This window comes from Siphateles boraxobius, unplaced genomic scaffold, assembly GCF_051911475.1.
Source record: "Siphateles boraxobius isolate OS27281-9 unplaced genomic scaffold, OSU_SipBor_1 22, whole genome shotgun sequence".
NCBI classification, from domain to species: domain Eukaryota; kingdom Metazoa; phylum Chordata; class Actinopteri; order Cypriniformes; family Leuciscidae; genus Siphateles; species Siphateles boraxobius.
In genome coordinates, this window is record NW_027508833.1 from 9,123,593 (window position 1) to 9,142,994 (window position 19,402).

The 19,402-nt window shown below is 43.9% G+C and overlaps 1 protein-coding gene across 1 annotated transcript in view; it reads left to right on the forward strand.

Annotated features, from left to right (window-relative positions):
* Positions 1-19,402, forward strand: part of myt1lb (myelin transcription factor 1-like, b) — a 267,848-nt gene that overhangs the window by 122,468 nt on the left and 125,978 nt on the right. The window contains exon 6 of the mRNA XM_077238574.1: positions 14,854-15,284. Coding sequence (XP_077094689.1) covers positions 14,854-15,284 — 431 coding nt within the window. The remainder of the gene's footprint in view (positions 1-14,853; positions 15,285-19,402) is intronic.

The window sequence follows — 19,402 nt, forward strand, 5'->3', positions numbered from 1 at the left end:
CCCTTCTAAACAAGGGAGCAATTCAGGTAGTGCCTCCCAATCTGATAAACCAGGGATTTTATTCCCATTATTTCCTTGTCCCAAAGAAGGACGGCTTTCTCTGTCCTATCTTGGACCTCCGTGTGTTGATCAAACATTTGAGGAAATACAATTTCAGAACGTAAACTCCTGGCTCGCTTGCACCCTTCATAAATGCACCCGCCATAAAACGGAACGACTGGTTCACATCTGTCGATCTGAAATATGCTTTCTTCCACATAAGCATTTATATGCCACACAGGAAGTTTCTTCGTTTCGCCTACCAAGGCACATGTTATGAATTCACAGTTCTCCTGTTTGGGCTCTCGTTAAGCCCAAGGAGTTTCTGTCTGTGTGCGGAGGCAGGCTTAGCACCCATGAGAATGTCAGGTCTGAGGATTTTGACATACATAGACGATTGGTTCATAGCCGAATCAAAGGAGAAAGTGTTGCAGGACACCTGCCGTGTGGTTTAGGGTGAATGTCAACGAGCAATTTTAAACCCAGTCAGACTGTGATTTTCCTGGGCTTGTAGTTGAACTCTCTCAAGAGCGAGTTCCGTCTCTAATGAACTGTCTGTCGCAGTTCAGAGAAGGGGCGAAGGTACAATATCGTACATGCCTCAGGCTGCAGGGTCTTATGGTTTCATCTATCCAAGTTTTGCCACGGGACTCCTGAGAATGAGAGCGTTCATGAAATGGGTTTTGTCACTACATTTCAGCCCGATACGCGATCTTTGCCGCTCTGTAACAGGGAAGTGCCTGCTCGGAAACCTTGTGCCACTGAAAGAGCGCAAACTTTTACGCACAGGGAACCCCTCTGAGGACAGTTATGATGCAGAAAGTTGTGACGACAGACGCGTCCCTAACAGGCTGGGGTACCACCCAGGAGGGCAGAACGGTGAACGGTTTGTGGCCGAGCAGACTACGTTCAGCCCACATAAATTATTTACAGCTTATGACCATATGGAAAGCTCTGAATCATTTTCTGACTCGTCTGCAGGGACATCATGTGCTCGTGCGCTGCGAGAATACCACGGCAATGGCTTACATCAACTGTCACGGCGGCGTGCGCTCATCAAAAATTCACGCTCTAGCTCACAAGCTTTTGGTGTGGAGAAGATTTTTTTTTTCTGTCGTTATGCACGACTCATGTCCCAGGCAATCTGAACAGAGGTGCAGAACTGCTATCGAGGGGGAACCCAATTTATGGAAATTGGCGCCTCCACCCTCAGATAGTGGGTATGATATGGCTGAGATTCGGACAGGCAACCGCAAATTCGCCTCGCACGAAAACTACCATTGTCCTATGTTCTTCTCGCTAAAGGACGTGGACGCGCCCCTCGGTGTGGAAGCACTGGCCCACCCATGGCCCAAAGTGCGGCTGTATGTTTTTCCTCCCCTGTGCCTGGTAATTCCCACACTGGCCAGGATGAGAGAGCAGGTTCCTGTCTCTCATTCAAGTGGCCCAAAGCACCATGGCTGGCGGAGATAATTCCTCTGTTATACGCCCAGCTGTGGCGCCTCCCCCTCCGCACAGAACTATTGTCCCAAGCGAACAGGGAGATTTATCACCCACACCCGGACAGGGTGGCTCTCTGGGCCTGGCCCATTAGCGTGTGGTTGCTACTATACAAAACGCCAGGGCCGTTTCTTCAAGGTCCTTATACGGCTGTAAGTGGCAAGTGTTTGAAGTGTAGTGTGATGGGCATGGTCTTACATCTTATCAGTTTGCAGGTCCTGATATTTTGTGTTTCTTTCAAGACCTCACGGACAAGGGTCGGTCCTTTTCCATGATTAAGGACCTGGCTACGGTTTCTGCTTGGCATGTGGGTTTTGAGGGCTCAACCGTTGAGCAGCATCCTCTAATCCGCAGATTTATGAAGGGTGCCCGTCGCTCTTTGCCAGTCATCAGAAGAACGGTCCCTGAATGGGACCTCTCCATGGTGCTGGAGGCTCTGTCTCAATTCCCTTTTGAGCCCCTGGGAAATATTTCCCTAAAGCTGCTGTCTCTCAAGACAGCTTTGCTCTTTGCCTTGGCGTCAGCTAAACGTGTCCGTGAGCTACATGCACTCTCGGTCCATTCCTCATGCACTTAATTCTCTCTTGGTGGAGATAAGGTTTTCTTAAGGGAAGGCCTAATCCGGCCTTCATGCCGAAATGCTTCCCTACGTTCACATCGGAGGTGTCAGAGCTGTCTGTCTGCTTTTCACCCTCCCATCTTTTGGATCAAAGGCTGAATGCCCTGTGTCCTGTTCGTGCCTTACAGACTTATTTGGCTAGGACCAGTGCTTTTCGGAAGAGTGACCAGCCTTTTATTTCATGGGCACCCCCTCACAAGTAGAATCCCATATCTAAGCAATGCCTCTCACATTGGCTTGTGGAGACTATAATTTTGGCATATTAATCGAAGGGAGTGCAGCCCCCAGGGGACATCATAGCTCATTCCACAGGGGCTTAGCCGCCACTTGGGCTCTGTTCAGGGGAGTATCACTGCAGGATATTTCCTCTGCTGCCAACTGGGCTTCTCCCCATACGTTTGTACATTACTATCGGCTGGATGTCACCAGCACCTCGGTAGCACATTCTGTTTTGGGGTTAGGGTTGTTTTAACCCTTCCTTCTCTTGTGTGTGCCACACACATGTTTCATGTCCTGCCTGTACACAGCAGTTATGTGTGTGCGTCAGTATAGTGGGTTCATGATTATGGGACGTGTCAGGCACCGCCCCTTTAGGTGACCGTCTTCCTCTGGCTTACAGAACCTCACTGTGAGTGTATTGGGCAATCGGGGAATCTCTCCCATAGGTGGATTTCATCATGAGATGATGAAAGAGAACAATAGGTTACTGTCGTAACCCTGGTTCTCTGAAACATAGAGTGGAGAGATCCATAAGCTTCGCCCTGCTTGCCGCACGAGAAGCGAATATACTGTTACGTTCTATGAATGTCTAGGGGTCCGAACGTAACAAAGTTTAAGATTTTAAAGAGCAATGGTCAGGGCCCTGCCACAGCACCACAACAAGGGAGTTCTTTTCAACAAGTTTATTCAAAAAGTTAACAACAATTTACTTGGAGTGTAAGTTGGGAAGGAAACAAAGACTTCAGGAGCGGGCAATGCCAAAAATAACAAACAAAAGTTTAATCTGCCTGGGCGAGTCACTTTCTTACTAAACCTCTTAAAGAAAATAAAAATAAACAACAGAAAATGTACACTCTCTCCCTACCTGACCACAAACCAGGAGAAAACAGGGGATAGCAAAATAAAGATGGCACCCACCTCCCTACAGTTCCCAGACAATAAACAAAGCAAATAATCAGATAACAGCTTAAATGACAAAGCAAAAAGGTATGGACTGGGACATCTCACAAAAAAAACAGTGCGTGGCTCCAGGGGTTAACAATAGGCAGCAAAGCAACAGTTCTCTAGCCAGAACAACAGAAGGGGGCACGGTGTTGCACAGGTCCACAACAAGGACCACAACAGCTCTCATCAACTGGGCCGGGCAGGACACAGACCATGCTCTGGAGAAGAGTTCTCCCTGAATGATAGTTCTGCTGGCTTTTATGCTGAGTCCCTCCTGGATAAGCAGGTTCAGCTGGAGAGGTATTCAGCTGGAGAGGTAATCAGCTACCTGCCAGAGTGAAAAGTGGGAGGAGCCAAAAGAGAGCAGGAGACACCAAAACAACAAAGAAAGCACACACAGATCACAGAACCATGTACTTCACAAATATATATATATATATATATATATATATATACGTCCTTGGACGTAACAATACTTACTGGAGAACAGCAGCGCTTGCAGGTGTTGTATGCCCTGAGGTAAGCGGGTGGGGCCTTACATGTCATTGGCTGCGCGCTTCTGTCTGTCTAGCCAGACTTGGTGCAGTTGGATGCTTCTGCAGAGGTCTGGTACAGATGCCCTTCCCATAGGTGGATCTCTCCACTCTATGTTTCAGAGAACCAGGGTTACAACAATAACCTATTGTTAGCTTTATTAAGTGATTAAGCTTATTACAATTTTTCTGAATTGCTAAAACGCATTTCTTGAAACCATCACTCACTTTCTCAAAACCTTAAAGACGAAACCAAATTTTCAAACCACATTCACAGAACCTCTGACTCTTCTGGCAAAATCAAACAATTACCTCAAAACCATTTTATCTGTGTTCAAAATCAAACAATGCTTTCAGATCGTACACACAGCGGGTCAAAATTATAAACACTACAGATCATTCATTAGACACCACATCAAAAAATGGAGAACACAGAATCCAAAGCATGCAGTTACAGGAAAAAAAGTATATTGAAACAAAGTAAACAAATTTTGCAATTACGTAAAAAAGTATAGTAATGACAACTTGCAGTAGTAAGGTGAATAAATGGTATACTGTATGCACTGCAAGTATAATATTATACTGAATATTGAATAGTAGGCCCATGAAATGTCTGTATACTCAGCACTCAGTGACCCAACTGCAAAAGCCAAAAAGATTACAGTAAAAAACTCTAAATGAAAAGTATGTTATAGTCACTCAGAATATTTGTGCAACTGCAGAATCAAGGTCAATCGTTGATTCTGCTTCAGCATCATGTCTTCATGTTGGTCCAGTCTAAGGACTTTGTCCACATCACAGACAATATCATCTTTGCAGGCAAAGGGAAAAACCCTAAAGCCAGATCCAGCCTTGACAACATTCTCCACACCTGCTCTTCCTCGTCCTCATCCTCTCCCTCCTTGTTCACCACCTCTTATACACATATTCTTCCTCCTCTCCCTCTTATATTGTTTCCATCCATTACTGGTAACAACATTCAGTGCAACATTTTGAGTACATTTTGGGTATCTGAACTGACTTGTATTATGTACGTCTCCGGTTACTTAACTGTAACCTTGTTCCCTGAGAAAGCGGAACGAGATGCTGCGCTGCTCAGCGCATTGTCAACATATTTTATCGTGACCAGCTGTGAATATTGTGTATAACACGTCAATGAAATTGACTCGGAGGTAATATAGCCTTGGTCGGTGACGTCATCGGCGCGCCCCCACGACACGAGGCTATAAGTAGATGAGCCACTGGTGCATCGTCAGGATATTTGTCTGAAGAGCAGTCCTAGGACATCTTCAGCACGGCAAAGCAGCGCAGCATCTTGTTCCACTTTCTCAGGGAACAAGGTTACAGTTAAGTAACCGGAGACGTTCCCTTTCAAAAGTTACAATCGATGCTGCGCTGCTCAGCGCATTGGGAACGACAATACCCACGCCGCTGTGCTTGAACATGTCTGGACCCCCACGGTTGTGCAGGTGTGTTTCACAAGAACGCAAGAGAGCCTAGACATTAGCTTGTGATGTCGACTCAAGGACATAAGAGCCCGGAGTGGCATGAAAGTCCAAACTATAAAATCTTATGAATGTGTGCGGAGAGGACCATCCTGCCGCATCACAAACATGTTGTAGGGGCCCCCTGGTGCAGTGAGCCCTAAGACCTATAGGTGAAACTTGGCCAGCGCCTCATAAGCAAGAGCAATAGCATCCCTGACCCAATGCGACATAGTCTGCTTGGTAGCAGCTCCTCCTCTGTTGCTCCATTACAGACGAACAGTTGCTCCGACTTATGCCACTGGCTAGTGCGGTGGACGTAGGCCTGAAGAGCACGGACTGGACACAGTCTATGAGACCTCTCCTGCTCCGGGGTTGAGAACGGCGGGCAGCAGAAAGCCTCAAGAGTGACAGGATGTACAGCCGAAAATGGACCCTTAGGCAGGTAATCAGGATCTGGATGAAAAATCACTTTCACCATTCCTGGGGCAAAGTCTAAGCAGGATGGCGAGATAGACAGAGCCTGCATATCCCCAATTATTTTCAATGAAGTTATTGCCATTAGAAAAACCATTTTTAGAGTCAGAAGTTTGTCAGACGCTGATTCTATAGACGCTGATTCTATAGGTTCAAAGGGGGTGCCAACCAGGCCCTCCAGAACTATAGCTTAGTCCCAAGAAGGGATCTTGGTTCTTACTGGAGGCCTCAGTCGCCTGGCTCCCCTAAGGAAGCGAGAGAGCAGAGGGTGTCTGCCAAGTGGCGCCCCGTCAACTAAGGCGTGGCAAGCCGAAAGAGCGGCCATGTAAACCTTAAGAGTGGCAGGACATGTGCCTGTTGATAATTTCTCTTGCATGAAGTCCAGCACTGAAGCAATATGGCAGTTAACTGGATCTACATTGTGTTCAACACACCACCTTTCACAAACACCCCATTTACCGGCATAACTTTTTCTAGTGGAGGAAGCCCTAGCACTCAGAATGGTCTCAATAACATCAGGCGAAAGCCCAGTGTCTCTTAAAGGGTAACTAAACCCCTGGTCAAAGCCTGACTCCACCCACTGGCAATATTTGAAAAATGCTGGAAAAGTGGGCAGAGCCCAGCGGAGATAGAGGCGACGAACCGAGGGTGGGGCTGAGCGGGGGGGGGGCGTGCACCTGAGACCCGCAGTGACAGCTGCTGTCAAACTAGCTAAAATGGAGTGACGCAAGTAGCTTTGCAACAGAGTGGTAATTTGAAGCCGAGAATTTTTCTCTCCCACCTTCACCTAAAGTGGAGGAGGGTGAATTGTCTGTGCACACCAGCTCAAACTGCGGTGTTAACTCCCGCATCGCGATCGGCATCCGATTATTCTTATATTCAGTCATTTTGAGGTAATTTTTTCCAGGATTATTATTACTATTACGTTCAATATATTTTGCTGCTATGTGAAAAAAATAATCAGCAAATCGCGCCGGCGCGTTTGTCGACACCAGAGGATTAACATTAGCCTAATAAGAAGGAACATAAATTGTGATTAAAAATATATACTCACTCACATCATGACGCAGCTGCGGTGGTGGAGTTCATGCAGGTATGAAGAGCAGCGTTTGGCAGCGCGAGCTGTGTGGAGAAGCCCATTTCCACGTCCATTGCGTTGGAGAAGCAATCCCACGTAAAATGCAGGTTGCACACTGGAGCGATTGGCGAGATTAACTACCTAGGCTATACGAAATAATCTAAATAACTATATAAATGCTATGCTAACTAGATGCTAATATATACCGTATCTATCCTGATCGTTTTCAATACTTGTAATTCCAACTCGCTACAGTAGTTTTGACGGAACCAGATGCTTTTATACCAGGGGCTGCCAAGGGCGTGGTGAGCTCGCACCAAGGGCATGACCGAGTGACGTCAGAGAGTATTCTACGTCAGAGAGTACCCCTACTGCAGGAGCTTTCCGTTTAACCTGAAGAGGGCAGCACTCTGATGTTTTTACACCATATATTTGAAAATTAAACACTTTATACCCAAATGTCAAAAAATGTACTCGAATCAATGAACAGCATTTATGAAGCTCCATTCTTACAGATAATTAACTAAAAAAAGTTGTTTTAGTGTTTAGTTACCCTATAATTTGTACCCCTCAGGGGCCAAACGTGAAGATTCCACAGGCCGGGCCTTGGATGGAATATCGTGCCCTCCGCCTGAGACAGAAGGTCTTTCCTCTCCGGAATCGCCCACGGTGAGCCGTCGAGGAGAGACATTATCTCCGAGAACCATACTCTGTTCGTCCAACGCGGCGCTATCAGTAAGAGGCAAGACCCTAGTTGGCGAACTCTGGCTAGAACTCCCGGGAGCAGAGAAACTGGAGGAAACGCATACAGGCGCATCTTGGGCCATGAGTGCGCCATTGCATCCAAACCCAACGGAGAAGTAGAGGGGCACCTCTGCAAAATCTGGCCCAGATCTGTTTCACTACCTCCGGGTGGAGTCTCCATTCCCCCGTCGGTAGTGTCTGTCTGGACAATAGATCGTCTCCCACATTCAAACGTCCTGGGATGTAAACTGCCCTGAGTGACAGAAACTTGCCCTGGGCCCAGAGAAAAATCTGCCTCACTATTCTGTTCAGGTTGCGTGAGCACAGACCTCCCTGGTGATTTATATAAGAGACTGCTGCTGTGTTGTCCACCCGCACTAGGACATGACAGCCCCTCAATTGATGGAGAAAATATTTCAGAGCCAGAAATATGGCCATCAACTCGAAGCAATTGATGTGCCAATCGAGCTGATGACCCTCCCATTCCCCTTGAGCTGGACGGCCATCTAAGACCGCTCCCCAGCCCATCAGGAAGGCGTCTGTCGTTAGCAGTCTGCTACGACACTTCGCCCCTAAAGTGAGACCCAAGGCGAGGCACCGGGGTCTGAGCCACAGAGATAGTGTACGAAGCCCGCGGCGCGTCTCTTTTATTTAACTTTGAGGATTTGCTCTTGGATGAAACCCTCTGGCTTTTCGCCAAAATTGAAATGGTCTCATGTGTAACAGCCCCAGAGGAATTGAGGGCTCAGAGGAGACCCAACATTCTTTGATACTGACGAACAGTGCGAACTTGGCCTAGCTTGACTTTGGTCATGGTCTGCCGAATGGTCTCGATTCGAGCGGGAGACATTTGTGCCCGCATCGTAATCGAATCCCAAACGATCCCGGGGTAATTCGTTCTCTGAGCAGGAAAAAGAACACTTTTCTTGGTGTTGAGTTTCAGCCCTAGAGAAACTAGATGAGCTAACACGATGTCTCTGTGTTGAAGCGCCATCTCTCGTGATTGTGCTAGAATTAACCAATCGTCTATGTAATTCAAAATGCGAATCCCCCGGAGTCACATTGGAGCCAGTGCTGCATCCATGCATTTTATGTATGTGCGGGGTGACAGGGCTAGGCCGAACGGAAGAACCCGAAATTGGTACGCTTCGCCCTCGAAAGCGAACCTCAGGAATTTCCTATGTTGTGGCAATATTTCTATGTGAAAATATGCGTCCTTCAGATCGATCGTGACGAACCAATCGCGACATTGAATTTGCGACACGACCGTCTTGACGGTTAACATCTTGAACTTGAGCGCTTTGACTGTACGGTTTAAGCCTCGAAGATCTAAGATTGGACGCAACCCCCCATCCTTTTTGGGAACTGGGAAGTATCTGCTGTAATAACCTGACCCCATCTCTGGAAGAGGAACATATTCTATGGCCTCTTTGCTCAGAAGAGTTTGCAGCTCTTGCGAACAGTACATGCATCAGCTCCGGTTTCACGGAAGTAAAAATCACGCCGTTGAAACGCGGAGGACGACGGATAAATTGGATTCTGTATCCTAACTCTACTGGGCTTAATACCCACGCAGAAACGCCTGGCAGAAATTTCCACGCTGCCAGACTTTCTGAGAGTGGTATTAATTTTAATACTTCCTCTTGAGGGGATGTTAGATGTTTTGCGTCCGGAATGACAGCCGGAAACAAGGGAACATCTAACATTTCGCTGGAAACCGCTGCCCCTCGAAGCACGAGAGGTGGCGGGAATGGAGTGGTTTTGTGAGGGTAGCGAGAAGGGGCAAAGAGATCTTGAACGCGCCCCATCCCGCGGGGGACTACCCCCACCAGATTGGGCGCCAGGCCATCAGGACTTTTTTCTTTTTATTAATAATAGTCCTGAGGTCTGGCTTGGGAGGTTGCTGGATTTTGAAGGACCGGGGCGGGGCTGGGTGGCAGACGGCCCCTCCCCCTGAGTGCGGCGAGGAAGAAACTGAACGAACGCTTCCTCATATTTCTTAACTTCCTTAAAATGGATGACAACGGTGTTCACTGAGTCACCAAACAGCCTAGATGGAGAAATAGGAGCGTCAATAAGAAACAAACTATCTTTTTCTTTAATCCCTGTCAGATTAAGCAACAGATGCCTCTCCGCGCTGACCAAAGCAGACATTGAACGGCCGATGGCACGGGCCGTCTGCTTGGTCCCGCGAAGAGACAGATCCGTGGCACGACGAAGCTCAGAGAATGATTCTTCGTCGATCATTCTGCCCGCACTCAAATCCTTCAACAGGTCAGCCTGGCACGCCTGTAACACTGCCATAGTGTGCAGCGCAGCACCAACCTGACCTGCACCTTGATAAGCTTTTCCCACTAAAGATGGTGTTATACAACAGGGTTTAGTGGGGAGGGTAGGTTTCTTTATCGAAGATGCCAATTTGGGTGAGAGATAGCTCGCGAGCGTCTCTTCAACCCGAGGCATCTCCGTATACCTATATAAAAAGTCGACGTCGAGGGCACAAAAACGCGAGAAGTATAAGGTTTACTCCATGATTTATACAGCTCATCATGGAGGTCCTCGAAAAAGGGGAGAGACTGATGTAATGTTCTCTCCCCCCTGCCACCGGACAGAAACCTATCCTCAAGCTTACTGTGTTTGGGGGTCTCTTGTTCGCATGGCCAGTCAAGCTGTAACCTGGCCACTGCGCGAGTAACAACCTCTAGCAATTCCTCGACAGATCTCTTTTCGCGAGAGGAATGCTCAGAGGCTGGCTGCTCGTGCTCTGAAAACCCAAGAGATATGTCATCCCCCTCGTGAACCGAAGAAGCACTTCGGGATCACGAGAGAGGATGTTTGGATCTGGTGATGCAGCAAGCGAAAGGGACGGACCCGTCTCTTGCTCGTCATGCAGATCCATACGCAAGCCCCACGATGGAAGTGTGGGGACTGGAAATAGTTGAGATGAGTGCGAAGCATCTTAACAATAAGACGCACTCACAATGCTCGCACTCGCCGCTCTCTAAAGCCAGTACCGCATGCTTTTCCCCCAAACACACAAAGCAATAATCGTGTGTATCCAGCTCAGACATGGGACGGGAGCATGGATGAACACAGCGCTTATTTCTTTGTTGGCTCATTTCACTTCTTTTTTTACTTTTTAAAGTCTTTAGATGTAACGAGAGAGAAAAAGATTTTGGAAATGAGAAATTTCTGCACACTGCCTGCATAAACTAACTCCTAGCAAAGATCTGTATCAGACAAAAGGTAGAGAGAGAGTTTGGACGTTCACACATGCACAGTGATGGTCTGAAGACAAAAGACCTGACAATGCACCTGTGGCTCATCTACTTATAGCCTTGTGTCGCGGGGGCGTGCCGATGACGTCACCGACCGAGGCTATATTACCTCCGGGTCAATTTCATTGACGTGTTATACACAATATTCACAGCTGGTCACGATAAACTATGTTCCCAATGCGCTGAGCAGTGCAGCATCGATTGTAGCTTTCGAAAGGGAACAGCTGGTTTGATCACATCATTAGAAATAAGTATGAACAATTTTCAGTCGTTGTGTGAAAACGATGACAACTGTATTGTAGTTGTGTTTAACTTTTGCCTACCTGTGTTTAGCATTTTGAAACATAAGTGCATCACAGTGCAAAATGTGTTTTAGTGAGTTAAAATGTGTTAAGAGTTTGCATGAGATTTGCAAACAGTGTTTTAACTACCTGAACATGTTTAAAGGAATACTTCAGCTCTGGGAAGATGAATCTGTATTTAATAGTGGTCATTTATATAGTAGAAATGTGAAATTATTTCTGAAATTAAAGCATTCTAGACTGAGAAAAGGCAGAACATTTATTTTTTACAACTCCCAGAATGCACTTGCTTTGCTGCCCTTACGAGGCCAGGCCACTCCCAAACCACACCTACCGGTTAGGTGGCGGCAGTATCCGACAAATTTCTCCACACATTCTCTAGGCTAATACATACTCGTAACAGTAAAGGTTTATAAAAAAAAACACAACCAATGCGAGTTATAACTTTTAATTAAAAAAATAATTAATATTAACACTTTTACACTCAAAGCTCTTCCAGAGCTTCAGCTGTTTCTTTATATTCACAGTAATGCCCGTCAGGAGCTGGATATCTCCGTCTGATATCCTGGACAACAGAGGTGGGCAAAACGAGACGATAGTCTTTACCAAGTCTCTCGCCTTGCAGGAACCATTCCATAAAGTGACGGTAGGCTGTTAGGCGATATTGTCTACAAAACAGTAAGCAAAACGTTAACAATGCGAACTATTTGCACATACAGTATGCTATCATAGATGTAAATATAACAACAATAGCTCAGCTGACTACGCGGGAAGAACATTGTGATAATGCTGGATGTCCAAACTCTGTACATTACGTCTTGGTAAAAAAACACAAAAAAAAACAAATACTCACTTTATACTAAGCCGTCCGTTTGTCCCTACGGGCTTTGGCTGGGGTTTCCAATTAATCTCATCCAGAAGAAAATGGCATCGCTGAAATTCGTGACAGCAATAGGACTCTCTATCTGTTTCCATAGGCGCACAGCGAGAGCACTGACACCACCAGTCCGCCCCAGCTCGAGTCTGGCTGGCCGGGCTCTTCCTCCTGACCGCCAAGCAGGTCCTGCTCCCCTGCTGCAGCAGCTGCTCTGGCCGCCTCTTGTTCCTACATCTCCCGTAACTGTTCATCGCTGTATTGCGGCTCGTACAGGTAGCCGCGAGTATCCGATTCGCGCAACAGATCTTCGAAATCCCCTTCTGCCATTTCAACTTCAAAACTACCTTCCGCCATCGTGATTAGCCATACAAACTTTATACAAAGAGCAAGAGCCGGGGGGGGGTATCCCTTTAATGTTTTACAGAAAGAGTGATTTATTCGACAAATTGGTTTAGGCTATTGAGAATTTGGTTCAGAGAATGGGGTTTAGTGTTTTAGCAATTCAGAAAAACTGTAACAACAAAGCATACATATTTATAACGTAATTCAAATTATAAGTCCCTCAATTAATCAAATATTTATCAAATTTATAAAATATAAAAACAAGTTACCAAATGTACAGTTAGCTGGCTGTGTGTTAGGCTAGATTGTTGAGGGAAAAGAGTTGTTATTCACTCTCTTTGGCTCAAATGAAAAGAACTCATGATGTTCACTGGTCTGAACACTGAATCAATACACTGATTATTGGATGATAAAATCACCTGCCGCTGCTGCTGCTGGGAGGATCTATAAGATATATATTTGCTGAAGGTATAAAATGCAATTAATCACCTCTTAATCTCACAGCTGCAAGGTATTGTGCGTGTGTGTGTGTTTGTGTGTGATGACTGCTTAAGTTCCCTGGGCATTAGTGATTTAACGCATTCAATTCTAAAAGGACAGGAATTTAATTTATGTTGTTGTATGGTTGGTCATCGAAATATTGTATTATTATTCAATATTATTTTGATGTCTAATGAATTGAATTGCTGCTTATTACATTTCAGAAATTAAATATCATAAATATATAAAATAGCTTTACTTTATGAAACATGAGAACTGCATGTTAAAATTGTTAGGATATTTAAATTTAATATTTAATTTAAACAAAACAAAAAAGGACTAACACTGTAAAAATGTTTTTTTAGGTGTAAATAAAACAAGATTATTGGAGTATGTTTTACTAGAAAATACTATTGAAGTATTTCAACTTCAACATTTCATGTTTACTTCAATTTGTTTCTTGCCATTTCTTTGTAATTTTCTGTGAAATTTACTTGCAAAGTGAAAATTGTTTCTACACCATTTTTTCCCATCGCAGTTGTTGCCTATATATCTGTTCAGCAGATTGTGTTGTCGTGCAAATTTCTGTACAAAAACTCCAATACAAATCTGAAAATTCAATAGTAATAATGAACGCCTATTATGCTGTTTTGATTTGACCTTGGAGTTTCAATACTGACACCATAGATACCATAGATTTAATACTGTTTACAGCTGCTCATGACGCCTCAATATTACTTCTATCTGTGAGGCAAGTAGTCTATATGCTAAGTTTCAGTTCATTTTTGTGACGAGCATTCACGAAGACCGAGACGGCAGAAAGCACATTCTTTATTTTTCAAAAGTACATTTTTTTGTTATTGTGAGTTTACACAAATAAAAGTAGACATTTACAGTTTCGATTGATGTCTTACTCTTATCTTTATGTATGACCTTTTTTTTTTTTTAAGTATGAGTATTTTAAGTAGTTTCCACTGTTATTAGGAAAGAATTGCACTGGCGTCTCAATGTCAATCAGCCCTAATACTTTAGCTTTCACCCTCCACACAAACACTTGGATATGCTCCTAATAATAGAGCACATTTATCTAGGTTAACGTTAGAATGAGTGGCCAAGTTACTTACATGTTTCATGTTACGACTTTAAGGTTGATGGATGATAGGCGAAAGTTTGGATTTCCTGCCTGAATTACTGTAATAACCACAAATAACAGACGTTTTTCTTTCTTTCTGCGACTAACCGACTAATATTAACTGCTCGTTTATTGAACTGTATAAAATCAATTTTACGTTTGCAAATGTGCTGCTGATATACGAGAAATCAGCACTGTTGCTCATGTGGCATTGCTTATAAATATTAAAAACAAGAATTTATACAGAGAGATTTTTTGCACCATATCTTGGATTTTTGGGGTATTTTTGCCCCAAGCCCCTGTTATGTTCAGACCCAGGTGTGTGTGTGGCATGATGGGACTGGGCTCTATTTTAAGTGAGGCCAGTTTCAAGTGAAACGGGTGAAACACACACTCACCGAAAAAAAGGTACAAAAGCTACATATTAGTACCTAAAATGTACAAAAGTGTACCTTTTGAAAAATTACCGCCCCAGTGACAGCTTTTGTACCTTTTTTCCTGAGAGTGTAGCAAAGGCCGCTACTGATAATGTGGGCACTTTAAATATACTGTCTCACGGTTTTGTTGTCATTCATAGCAAATTGAATTTGGCGTCTATCCTGACTAAAGTCTCTTGATTGTTCCACTTGTGTAACCCCTAAATGATTTGGCATGCAGCCTGCTATATTTGTCCCAATTCAAAACTCTTTTAGCCTGTGTGCCTTAAATTATGTACCTTGGTCTTAAGTGAGCTGGACTGTATTAAAGCCCAGCAATTCACAAGCCAGCTTGCTAATTGCCTTTCTCTTATCTCTCCATGTCCAGTGTGTATGGCTGTCCCGTCGCCAAGAAGAGAAAACCCCTGGAGACTCACGCCCTGGAGCCCTCGGCCAAGAGGAAGGTCTTTCTAACAGTAGTAGACCAGCATTCAATGGAGAAATGCTACAGAACACACAAAATGGAGGAGATGGATGAGAAAGAGGAAGAGGAGGAGGATGAGGCAGAGGAAGAGGACAGGGAAGAAGAAGAGGAAGCGGATGAGGAATATACAGACAACGAGGAACAATATGATCAGGAAGAGGTAGAAGTAATTAATGGAGAAGATGAAGAGGTGGAGCAGGAAGAAGAGGAAGTGGTGGAGGAGGAAGAGGAAGAGGAAGAGGAAGAAGGAGTAGAAAGAGAGGGGGAAGATGATGAAGAAGAGGATGAGATAGAGGAAGATGAGGAAGAGAATGAGGAGCAAATTCAAGAAATAGGTGAGGGCACAAATAAATCCATAAAAGGTGGACAGAGAATGAGTTATTATGCAGTAATTTGGCATTGATCATGTTGGAGGCTTTGGAAATGTGTGTATCAAATCTAATACAATAGGCTTAATAGGGTTAATCTGGCATTAGAATGCTTTATTTTTGGGTTTAGAAACAAAACCAGACCTGAATGTGAAGTGAGTATTTCAACCTCCTGAGGGGTAGAGGAGGTGATTTGGCAGTTAGGCATCTTTAGAAGAAGGTCACCGTAATTTGAGGTGCAGTTGGATGGTTTTGCGATGACCTTCAATACGGTCTCAGTATCAGGCTAAAAACAGCCCTCTCAAAACAGAGGTGCTCAGTTCCAAATGAGGTTGAGCTTTGAAGTGCAGCGCTCTGGCAGGACCAATGCCCTCAAATATGAGCAACATTCAGATTGATTAAAAAAAAAAGTTTAAAGTCTCCCTTTGGTGAAAATAAAGTTTTTAATGTTGTTTATATGTCTATGTGGTGTTTTTAATATGCTTTAAGACAAACCATGTGCAAATTCACAAGTCAACACCATTGCTGAGTATTTTCTCCTTAAAACTGCAGTGAACCAAAGACAGTCTAAAGAACACTGTTTGAAATCGCTGGTGTTTCTGACGGCACAAACTACCTTGTAACCAATCAGATCAATGTGTGATTGTCAACGAGGGGATCTCTGAATTTTGTGAGTGAGTGGAGGCAGGGCTCATTTGTATATGAATAGAACCGCGTATACTAAATGAGGCAAGGTTGTCGAGTTACATTCAAGCTATTTTAAGGCATGAATAATTTTTTTCAACAAAAAAAACTTTAAATGTCATTCTGGTGATCAAAGTTGAGTTTTAAGGGATAAAATGATTCACTACAGGGGGACTTTAAGGAAACATTTTGGACAATATATATTTTTATATTATTTCATTTGAACAACACATACTATAGACCCCTTTTGCGCCGACGTCAAAATTACGTCACGGCGTTAGCTGGAGGCAAAACAAAGTGAAAACTGGAGGCGGCAAATACAAACCAGCACAGATTCGGCTACATAATAAGGATCTTAAATTATTATTATTGGGTGCAAGAATCTAGCCTGGCTCCACCCTCCTACGTACTTCCGCTCAATTTTCATTTTCCTTCAGTACTAGGTCTGGGATTGTGCTGTAGTCTTTGGTTTTCTCCAATCAATTTTTTACCGGGCCAATCAGCGAACAGAGGGAGTAGCTGAGAACGATGACGTTTATGTTGTGCATTATTTTGAGTTGTAGTTCAGTAATGCCAGTGGAGAAAGATGCGAGCGAAGCCATTCGGTCCATTGTGGCAACGCTGCCGAATATCAAGAAGTTAAAGGCGGAGCAAGAACCTCCCCACGGGAGGTTCTTTCCAGCTCGCTCCGTTAGTGGTGAATGAGTTGGCTAAGGCGAACGCTAGGCATACGTCACAACCAAACGTTAGCGATTGGTTATGGCAGATCCAGAGTGACTCTGGGCAGATCCAATAGTTTAAGACTTCAATAGAGTACCCGCCTACAAGGAAGTTAACGCTTGTCAATGGAGCGGTGCCAGACTCTATGTACAAATGAAATGTACAAGAGTCTGGTGGGACCAGGCTAGCAAGAATCATCTACAGGATCCAATTTGAAATTTTATCGCATAATGTTTTCTAAATTATTGTGATTATTTGTGAATCATCTATGGTTGTATACATTGTTGTGATTGATTGTGATAGACTTTTTGAAGAACCTGGTAGAAATAATAATCAAATGCATAGTTAATTAATATAATTTTAATAAATAAAAAATATTTTTATTTCTAGAAAATATTCACATCATTAAAATTGCACTTTAATGTCACTTTACATTGTCATCCTCTGATCTTGGCGCTGGGCAAGACCGCGCAATGTATCGTTGCCACAAGTCAAGACCATTCATCACATAGTTATAGGCATCTAAAGATTTATATGCCCTCAGTTTGTCTTTACGCTCGGTTTTTCTATCAGGTAGGTGTAGAAGGCAGGCCACTCAACCGAGGTAACGTTAATCCTGTCAGATCGTCCATCCATTGACTGAGCGTGTATGGGTTGGCCAATCTGGTTCCGTCCGTTAAAATTAACTTTTGCAAATAACAATTGTGGTCCTGGACAGTGAGTGACCTTGCACATTAAGATAAAATCTGATTTTCTCCCATCATTGCTAAAAAACAAGCTAACAAAACTTGCAAACTAGCGTTAGTGAAGCGGCCAGAGGGATCGTTCTGCCTCCACCTAAGCTCTGCCCACATAAAAACGTCATCATGTTTACCAACTGAAAAGGGGTCTATTGGTTCTACAGTTACTCCTAATATGAAATACTGTGTAAGGTTACAGTCTTGCAGAGAGCATCAAGATATTTATTGCTACTAATCATAACATGATTCAAGGGGTTGATCGACCTCAGAGTTTTTAAGTTGACTGTTGTGATTAAAGTAGAGTTGAAATCGACTAATCGCTGATGATGTCACTAATAAAAACAGAAGAGATGGGAATACTTTGCAACATGCCACAATTTGCAACTAGAGGTTGGTTTGAGAAACCTGAACCTCAAGTCGAGACTCGAACTCGGGTCGCCTTGTGCACAGCTGCGGCATTTGACAGTAAGCCGCCCACAAGGCTATTGCTCCGTCATGACAGCTCATTTTTATCAGTTATGTTGTCTATGGGTCTTTATTTTCTCACAGTCTTCTGCTCGGTCTAAATCAGATACAGATAAAGTAGCACAGTAAATATTATATTTATTTGAATGATTAGTGAGAGAGTGATTGCATGTGTGAATTAATTCTACCGGTGCAGCGTCTCTCTAATAGTGCAGCTGTGGGTTTTAGTTACTTCAAAAACAGAAAGGAATAGGCTATATGATAGCACTTTTCAGCTTATAATTTTATTGATAAATCACAGTGTAACAATGTTCAGGAAAGAAGGAGGCGGGAACCGGCGAACAATCAAAATATACTTTATTTAAAATAAAATAAACAAACCAAAATACCGCCAGCAGCCCCTCGCGGACGACTGCTGGATACCGAAAATAAACATAACTGCCAGCAGCCCCTCGCGGACGACTGCTGGATACCGAAAATAAACATAACTGCCAGCAGCCCCTCGCGGACGACTGCTGGATACCGAAAATAAACATAACTGCCAGCAGCCCCTCGCGGACGACTGCTGGCTAAAATAAAATACAAAAACCAAACACAACGTAAAACCAGGCCTGTTCCTCTCTCGATCATCAACGTCGTCGCTCCTCCTTTATGCTTCCGCTCCTCCGTGAGAGATGTGAGACCGGTGTGCTTCACAGGTGTTGCTCATTAGCAAACGCACCACCGGCCTCGCGCCGTTCTCTCACGTCCCTCGGCCGTCCTGTTCGCCAAACACAGAAAAGCGCTGACAGCTATTTTTTGCGTTACTGAATGTTTCTGTGTGCACTTGTCTGTGTTACAATGTTGCAGCACATTGGTTTAGAACAGCGATTAACTTACCTGTACAATAAACTGTTTAAAACTTGCATTCACCCAATCAATATTGAGTATCCAGATGATATAAACAAACTTGTGAAGCACTCTCTGAGTATGCATTTATTTGTCATTTTGGAAACCGGATGTAAAAGAGAACTTTAAAGATTTCTTATCCTGTGCCCCTCTCTATTGGACAGTTCGTATTACAGCCAATGTAAATCTATCCATCATTAAATTTGAACAATAAATACCTAAGGGATAATGTACATTCAGCCTGTTGTTATCTCAGAATAAACCCCCAACAGGGTGATCAGGATCTTACATCAGCCTGAAGGGGTTATTCTGAGATAACAACCGGCCGAATGTACATTATCCCATTTATTACATGACTACTTGCCACATTAGTGAATAATTAGACATGAAATATTGATCTGAGTCAAAATATTTTGTTAGCTCTTTAAATGCAAAGCTTCCACGGAAAGAGCAGTTGCTAGCAAGCGGCATGTTCAAACTATATGGGATAAGATATATTGATTTTAGATTAAACTGTTTTAAAATCATACCTGTTTGTTATCTTATAATCCAACAGAGTACAAAACAATCATCGCAAAATGGCAGCGG